The sequence below is a fragment of the Nelusetta ayraudi genome, unplaced genomic scaffold (genome assembly GCF_046127955.1).
Source record: "Nelusetta ayraudi isolate G7.1 ecotype Tasmania unplaced genomic scaffold, CSIRO-AGI_Nayr_v1 ptg000042l, whole genome shotgun sequence".
NCBI classification, from domain to species: domain Eukaryota; kingdom Metazoa; phylum Chordata; class Actinopteri; order Tetraodontiformes; family Monacanthidae; genus Nelusetta; species Nelusetta ayraudi.
Window position 1 is genome coordinate 122,501 of NW_027466092.1, and position 9,059 is coordinate 131,559.

The window sequence follows — 9,059 nt, forward strand, 5'->3', positions numbered from 1 at the left end:
CGGCCCATTGGGCATGAGGGGGAACCGACCTACCGCCTACATGTGCTGCAGATAAACAGCGTTGAGCAGGAAGAGCCAGACCGCGCTCGAACGTCTCACAGCTGGGTTTTTTTTTCCCTTTCTTTCTTGGGATTCAACGAGGGACTCACATGCTGCTACAGCCCTCAGCGCTCCCTGCCGCTGCCAGGTGTGGGGCTCCTGGTCCTGCTGCCGGGCCCCGGGGACACGCACACACCCTCATCTGCAAGCATGCGGGGCGGTGGGTGTGGCGGGGGGGCGCAACCCCGGAGAGCTTATAGTTGTTGTTGTTGTCCTTCGCCGCACTTTCATAACCATTTGGAATTAAATTCAGCTGCTTCTCTGGAGCCGCTCGAATTTTCTCTGGTGGGCTCGGGAACGCAGACGGTAATCCTGCAGAAAACTGTCTGAAACCTGCTTCCTCTCATGTTTCCTTTGATGTTATGCAACAGATTTCTCTGCAAGAGCCGCTTCCAATGATTACTCTCGTTTCCACGCAGGTACAGCCTAAAACTATCCATCACATCTTGCCTTGAAAAAAAACCTTTTCTCTCCAACAGCCGTTTGCACGGCCGATATTAATTGACTTTTTCGGACTTTTATTAACTTTTGCACTGCCGGGTTTCACAGCTGTGCACACGAGAGTCGCGCAGAGTATGGAAACTGTGTAGTGAGTTTTGATACCTGGTTTTGCGTCGACTGCTCCTTTATGGGCCCGCCTGGCGGGAAGCCTCTTGGCTGGATCCTGCCTGTCCGGTGTGGAGGCCACGGGCTTCTCCAGCATGTGCTGCTCCCTGGTCAGCAGCTCCTGCATGTAATAATCCTCATACTGGTCAGCAGAGTCGGCGCCGAGGTTGACCAGCACCACCAACAGTCCCAGCAGAGCCAGGGGGGTGAGGAGGTGTCTGGCCATGACCCCTAGGTGGAGAAGTTGAGGGAGGGGAGGGTGTTATCTCCGGCTGAGAGTCCTGACAGTGCCTCCAGGGGAGCCGCCTGCTGCTGCTGCTGCTGCTGCTGCTGCTGCTGCTGCTGCTGCTGCGTCCCATCCAACTGCTCGCCCTTCCTCTCCCTCACACAAAAAGTTCTCGGGGAGCTCCGAGTCACTGACGGAGGCGGTGGAGCCAGAGGGTCCACGGACGCCTCAGCCTTAGAGAAAAAAAAAATTGCAGTGAGGGAGGGTGCAGGCAGACGGAGCAGGAGATGAGAGAGAAGAGAGGAGAAGAGAGGAGAGGAGAGGAGATGGCAGGAGCTGCTGCTGCTCCCCCGTCTGATTTGAAGCCGTCTGGGCGGGTGACACAGTCCCGAGTCCAGCTGCAGAAAAGAAGAAGAAGAAGAAGAAGAAGAAGAAGAAGAAGAAGAAGAAGAAGAAGAAGAAGAAGATCCCTCTGGGAAATTGACTCATTTACGATTTGTTTTTTTTTATCATCATCTTCACCTCCTCCTTGTGGGAACAGGCACATGCAGCTGTGTGCAGGAAAAGAAACACGAGATGGCAACTGGAGCAACTCAAGTAGATCTGACTTGAACAGTTAGACAGCAAATATCTGACGAGTGATTGATGCTGCGTTTCCAACTCAAAACTGGCAGAAAATATTACAGAGCGGCTGCAGTTAATCAGAGGCAGCGTGCAGACAGACACAGCCAGCTCGGCATGACGAGAAGGGAGGGAGGGGGAGGATTTAATGAGCTTGTTGCTGCTCTTCAGGGCCGCCTGGTTGGTTGGTTAGTTGGTTGGTTGGTTGGTTGGTTGGTTGGTTGTTCCCAGCCAAGAACAGTTCTGGTTCGGCGGCGCTTCGCACATTAGCAGGCGGCTAAAACGGCGGCGAGACTGGCGGCCGCGTTCCAACACTGGGACCCAGCGACGCCTCGCATGTCACGGCTCATCACATCAGTACTGCCTCGCCTCCATCCTCCCCTTCCCTCCCTCCTCCTCCTGCTCCTGTTCTGCACCAGTAAAACCAACTCACTCATAATAAAATTCTTATTGTAAAAAACAGAAAAGAGAGGAAAAGTAAAGAGAGAAAGATTCCTGGTGGCAACCTGCAGTGATTTGGTTTGAAGGGTTCTTCACCTGCGCAGCTTGCAGTCCGTCGAGCCGAGCCAGAGGCAATTATCACTCGGCCCTGCACTTTATCCTGACGCACCGCTTCATTACACATAACCCACACTGACGTTTCACGCTTAGATGAAAGACTTTGCACCTGAGAATGGGCTCCTGCTGCTGGTGGCTGGTGGCTCCTACTCCTGCTCCTGCTCCTGCTCCTGCTGATGCTGTTCCCGCTCCTGCTGCAGGCCGAACATGGCGGACATGGAGGTGGGTGGCCACCTGGAGGCGGGAAATCCATGAGTTCTGCCAGCAATGAGGCGTGAGGAGTAACAACACCTTCAGTGTTCTGAAAGTCTCTTGTTTTTTCTTTTGCCGATGAGTTCTTCACTTCTTTTGCTTCTTTTGTTTTCGTCAACCGGGTTGTTGAGGTCTGATGAAAGGTCTGTTATATTCAACAGAAAAAGAGAAATGAATGTGTCAGTGGTGTCAGAGACGACCAGCGATTGTTTGGAGCGTGATTGGAGCATGAGGCAACGGCAACTGCAATTTTTGACTAAACTTCAACCACACCCCGCAGTAATTTGCCCATTTTTATGCAAAATTCATCAAAACCAGACAGAATGTACAGCCTCTTGGCTGTTTTTTGCTTCTGTCAGTATTGACAGCCAGTCATTTTTGCAACCAACTTTGGCGGTCCCTGCTGGCCAAACTATAGAATCCAGCTTTCTATCTATCTACCTATCTATCTATCTATCTTCATTTTTGCGTCATCTCCTGCTATATTTCGATTGGTTATTCGCAGTTGTCGGTTGGAAAGCCATCACACTGTGAGACTGTCGACCCGATTCATCAAGGAATTTCTGACTGTCAGAATTTTATCGCAGGCCGTCTTTGGTCACAAGGCTGTGACGACGGCTGTCCTTGAACCTGTCTCACGGTGCGACTCGAGATGACCCCTTTCTGAGCCACGACTAAAGATTTCACCACGATGGTCGTCTTTCATCAGAGACGGTCAGAAATCAGCCTATTGTGTCAGGCAGCGATCTCACCCGAAAAGTCCTGATATCTGGAGTGTGTAAAACTCCTTCAGGGCTCTGGCACCGCACAAATCACGATAAAGGCCAGAGTAAATCTGAGCTCTCTCTCTCTCTCTCTCTCTCTCTCTTTTTTTGATTTAGTCCCAGTTTGCATTGCAACTTTACACCCGAGCCTGCCTGTTGGAGCACGGCAGCCCCTCCAGCTGTAAATCAGAATCAATGTGCTGTCTATGCGACTGATATTCCATCAATTTAAAGTTTTGGAAGCATTCCTACGGAAAAAAAAGAAAAAAAAAAAAGCAGTAGTCGACCGCAGCCGGGAGTCTTGGACAGCAGAGGGAGAAGATCGACGATTCGGACAGGAGGAAAATCAGTTCCTTACAGCCGGAGGCAGACAGTCCAAATGTTTGGGATTTTTTGGTCTGATTTCAGAAAATATTCATCACATTCTGCAGTTGCAATTGTACATGCATCTATAAATTGTCTCTAACTGTATGATGAAACAGTGAAGGAGACGCTGATACTTTGTTAAGTGACTGCAAATGTCTCTAACGTGATACAATGCTATCTTGTCAACAGAGACAGTTTGTCCAGGCCAGGAGGGGAGAAAGAAAGCCTTGTTTTCCGCTCTGGCTGCTTCTTTGAAGTTGGGTTTTTCAACTTTCCTCTGTCAGAGTTTCACGGGCTCCCCGGGGAACCTTTCACTGTCCGCGTCAAGTCGGACAATTTTGGACAATTTACTGCTGCGTGTGGTTCGCCGTGGTTGCCGTGGGTCCCCTCCGCTTTGGAAATAAAGAATAAAAAAAGTCCCTTTGAGTGATGAAAAAGCTCTTAACCTACTCATCACACACTTAGAGCTTCCAGCCCCGCAGCAACGACGTCAGTTTTATCGCCCGGCGGCCTGATTCCTGAAACGCTCCCTTCCTGCAGAGCCTGTGTTTCCAGTTCTGCATCAGCCGAGACGACAGCCAGCTGGAAGAGAAGACACTGTTAAAAAAAAAAAAGAAGAAGAAATAAAAAAAACCCAGATGTTTTCATGTAATAGCAGCAAGAGCGGTAGAAATGCAAAACACAACCCCGCTATTGAGGTCGTTGCTGAGTTCCTTTAGGATTCAGGACGTTTACAGCAGGCCTGCGTCCACCGCCAGGACAGCTGAGATGTGACGCTGTGGTGCAGCTACACACCGCACACACACAGACACACACACACAGAGGCACACACACGCACACAGATGCAACCCGATTAAAATTCCGAGACGGGCCTGCTGGGAAGCGCTTGGCAGGAGTTTAGGACGAGAGCTAATGCACTGCAACAAGCCGCAATCCACTAAACCTTGTAGAACAACGGCACAATGACAAGGGCATCGCGAGTGTGAGGAAACAAAAGTCAAAACAGGAAGTTGTCTGCTGACACAGCTGCAAGGTGACTGGATTCCGGTGGGGAGATTTTCAATGCAAAAAAAGAAAATAATTATCAATGACTGATTTTCTTCCATTTCCTCCTATTCAAAGACCCGATGTGTGACTTTCACAGCCACCTGCTGGCTGAAAGCATAATTAACTATGGAAAACGAAATGCATTACTTACGTACAGCTAAAATCTCCATGCGCTGATTCTGGAGAAAGACTACAACAGTCTTTGGTTTATGTTTGTGTCAATGTAATGTAGTCCTCCGAGCACTAGGTGGCATGTGACTAGGTCAAGTCAGACTGCAGATTGTCTTGAGGTTGATGGCAGGTGCTGTTGATTGGCGAAAAAGCCAACACTTCCTGACTGGGGTCCGTCAGATGACTGATTTTTTTGTGTCTATTTTGTGTTGAGCAAAAGTATAAAGTGCAAGAGAAAACGTACATGAATTAAGTGTGAAGCACCAAAGAATGGGTACATTTTCTGAGGACACATGAGCCTTCTAAGTGAGTTCTTCTAAATCTTGTTCTCACTGGGCCTCTTGAACTCTGGTTGTAGCTCAGCCCAGGTGAAGAAACAAGCAGCAGAGTCACCATCGAGCATTATTGTTTCTCCAGCGTTTGTCCAGATGAGCCACAGCCGCATAGCAGCAAATATCACAAACAGATGTTTGAGGCCTTTGTAGCCCGTGACTGTTGCAGGCGGGAGGAGAGCGAGCAGGAGCCGGCAGGCTCCCCGTTTAATTTACTCTGCTCACCCCTGGATCACTGAGCTCGCCGTCCGAGAAGACTCGCTCTGTCGGAGTTCCTCGCAACGATGCGCTCTGTTTCCTGGACTCTTGTGTCGCTCTCACACGTGATGCACAAACAACCCCTGCAGACAGAACTGGCAGACTATCAGAGCACAATGAACAGCAAATGTTTCTTCTGTAAATCTTTTTTTTTTTTTTTTTTTTGTTAGTTTAACTTCCAATTGTCTTAAACCCTGTTTTCACTTAGCAAAAGATAAATAATCACATCAGAAACAGAAAAAGGCGTCATTTTTTTGGCAAGAGAAAATAAATTTACTCTCTTTTTTTTTGTTGCCAGGTAGCATTTCAAAATCTGCTGGCTAGCATAATGACATGTTTGCTGTGTACATGAAACGTAGCTCAGCAGGAAGTTGAAGCCATCAATTCTGCTTTCCAAAATCTGAAGGTTTTGTTGGATGTTGCATTTGTCATCAAATGAGTTTGTTTGCAGGAAATAAACAAATTGGAAATGAAAACACAATCTGCACGAAATAATGAGCATGGAAACAACACACTGCCCCCACTTGTATTTTGCGTTTATTTGCTTTTTTAAAAAAAACAACATTTGGGTTATTTCCTATTTTCCGATCCCTCGTTTGGCCACCATTGATTTGTGTTCATTTTAAGTACTGAACCAAAAAAAAATCAAACCCAGTGAAAAAGTTTGCTTTTTAGAAAGTTTACTGGATGAGACAGTGTGTGAAAGCCACACTGAAAATGTTCTTAGGTGATGTATGTATGTACACTAAAGTGACAGCATAAAAAATATATATATAAAAGTTTCATCAATGGCAGATGGAACGGCAGCACCACAGAGAACTTCTACTGATTCTCACTCAGCCAGTTCGGGAGGGAAGGGAAACGTGGTGGGCGACACTTTGTTGGTGGTCCAGAAAACATTTTCCAGGCCCGACCAGACAGTGGTAATGGCACCTGGTCTCAACATCGGGGATGTAATTAGAGAGTCTAGAGTCAAACAGCAGTGACAGTGAGGGGTCCCGTACCACAATGGCTGAGCTCTCAGAGTTCAGTCGGTCAGAAATGGGGCGGAGTCAGATGAGAGGAAGCCGCGGGGGAGTCGAGGCGGACGTGACGACTTGTGGGGGAAGTTGCTGGAGAGTTCTGAGCCCAGAGGCCAAAGCGACCCAGATCTCACTTCCTGTTGTGACTCCCACCACGGTGACCCGAGGTACCCATCCTGCCTGCAGGTCCAGGCCTCTGGTTTCATGCACACGGTAACAAGGATGACAGAGGAAACTGGTGGTGATGGGGAAAGTGGGCGACAGCGGCCCCGTGTCGTCAATATGGATCAGGAAGGATAAACTGTTTTTACAGCTGACGGGACTAGATTGCACCTCTTGCATCAGAAATGATTTGGTTTTCCTTCTTCAGAAACTTTCTTGTTAATGTTGAAGTGGTCCCTCCTGGAAAATGCAAAGGTCCGATATTATTTTTTTTTAAAAGTTCTGGTTGCAAATGTTTTCTAACAAATAATGTCCGTCTGTATGCCATTAAAGGAGACAAGTCCATCCTTCAGCACTTTTGTTTGGTACACACTTTTCACAAAGTGTGTACTGGAAAACTAGCCCTTTGTGATGTCACAAGGGGTGAGACAAAATCTCCCAGGTTTATTACCATGCCAGCAGCCAGGTGTCGGCTCCACCTTCTGAGACTGCCTTGCTTTTTGTCTCATTCCAAATATGCGGTAGGTTCAACAAAGCTTCAGCTTTTTTTGTGTTTATTTTTCAGGAGGCAGTCAACAGAGGGCTAAATATGCTGTTTCCTGGAGATTTTTGAATTAACAAGAACTAACAGTTCAAAAAGTCAACATAGTAAGTGTTTTTTCAGCATGTTTAGTGCAGAAGAGCTCTGCAGCCGAGCAACAAGCACATCAGCTGCACCTGAACTGAATCACACCTGTGTGTGTGTGTGTGTGTGTGTGTGTGTGTGTTTGTTTTCTACAAGGGGGGGGTCATGGCTTCGGACGTGTGGTGTCACTCTCTGCTCTCTACAGGCCGCCGCTTGTTCTGTTCACAGTAAACCTTCTTTTTTCTTTTTCCTTCTTTTCTCCTCGAGTCTTTTCCAGCCGGTGCAAACGCTGGACGCCTGCTGAAGCTCTTCTGCTGTGTGGGAGACGCTTGGTGCTGCAGTTTTCTCTCACTGTTGCTGCTAATTAATGCTGCTCTGCCAAAGGGACAAAAGGGACATAGTGCATTCTAACGTTTGCCTTTAATGCTGCTGCTGCCATATGAAGCACTTTGACACGCTTTTTAATTATGACACACTCAGCCAGCTTTCACCGCTGGTTTGTTTACAACACACAGGCGCGTTCAATGTGTCATTGAGATGAAAGGGGGGGATGTTGCGTGTGGTTTCTTTCGGGCACTGAAAAGTGCTTTTATGTCCCTGAAGGCTCTCGGCTCTTTTCTTTATTATTTTTTTTTCTTTTTCAACATCCACAAGCTTATGTAATGATATATTCAGTATAAATTATCATTTACTCAAAGGTGTGAGTAGTTGCCGACATATTTTTTCGCCACCCACCTTGTGGGTGGTGATTTGAAATCTTGATTTTCTGAAACAGATTCTCATATTTATTTCATACGCTAGCTCGGCTTGGTTCGGCTCGGCTCGGCTCGACTCGGCTCGGCTCTCAGCCTGCCCGCAGGAGTCCGTGCTGAAGCCACTTGTGGTGCGTGCGAGCCGAGGCTGAGCCTGGATCCTCCCTCTGTCCACCCGCCAAAACATCAAGTCGGCTTTGCTATAAATAAACCGTGTCCGCCTGAGTCCGTGGATGTTTCGGCGTTTCGGCAGCTCGGATCCTGGCAGTGAATGTTTGGGGTGCAAAGGTCAGTGTTTGAAAAGGCAGCAGCTTTGAGTCTGCAAGCGTGCGGTAGCGGTGATAATTGTATTGATCAATTTTAGGCTAATGAGATCAATACTTTAGTTTTGTATCTAGATATTGCATCAGTACAAATTGATTACTTTGTTTAGAATAACCTCTGGATTGCACATTTAGTTGGAATAAAAGGTTTGTTGTTGTTGTTGTTATTTTACCCCAGCTCATGAAACGATTGTGACAATTATTCCAAGCAGGAAGGAGGTCAAACAAAGCATCTCTTTATGAAGACTTCTTCTCTAAGGTTGCGAAAGGCACTGAATGGTTTGGACAAATATTTTCTATTTTAACTCCAATCCAATAATCACTTGAAAGGTCATGAAAATCCTTGTGTGATTTGGCAGTTTGATGGTATATTCACCTTACTTAAAAAGAATTGGTATAGTATCGGTATTGGAAATCCCGGCTCTGTATTTATTTGGTATCGGATCAATACCAAAACTTGCATTTTAACACACCATAGTATGTGGTTCTTTTGTGAGAAGCACTCGAGAGGCGGAGGAAGCTGAAGTATGTTGGCTGCTCTTTCTCAGGAGGAGCCGACTCCAAACCAAACAGGCAACGGTTCTGCAGCCGCTTCCTCTCGCTCCTGCTCCATTTCTCTGGATTCTAGTGTGAAGTGTGGCATTGTATTGCTATCGTCAAGTGAGACTGGTGCTCCTGGTGCTGCTGAATGGCCACTGTAGGGCAGTTTGTCTCATCAACGCTGAGGACGAGGGAGGCCTCAGATCCTGCAGCCAGAAAGAATCTTCATCTGTTCACTGCTCTGATTTGTCACTCTGACATCTTTTTCTTCTCTGGTTCTATGCTGTCCTCCTGCTGCTGCTGCTGCTTGGAGGGGGGAAATGCTTTGCCTGGAA

The 9,059-nt window shown here is 47.4% G+C and overlaps 1 protein-coding gene across 1 annotated transcript in view; it reads right to left on the reverse strand.

The window, feature by feature from the left end:
- Positions 1–1,330, reverse strand: part of cpxm2 (carboxypeptidase X (M14 family), member 2) — a 24,687-nt gene extending 23,357 nt beyond the window's left edge. Inside the window, exon 1 of the mRNA XM_076033424.1 lies at positions 703–1,330. Within this exon, the coding sequence (XP_075889539.1) occupies positions 703–931 (229 nt within the window). The 5' untranslated portion in view covers positions 932–1,330. The remainder of the gene's footprint in view (positions 1–702) is intronic.
- Between the last annotated feature and the right edge of the window lie 7,729 nt (positions 1,331–9,059).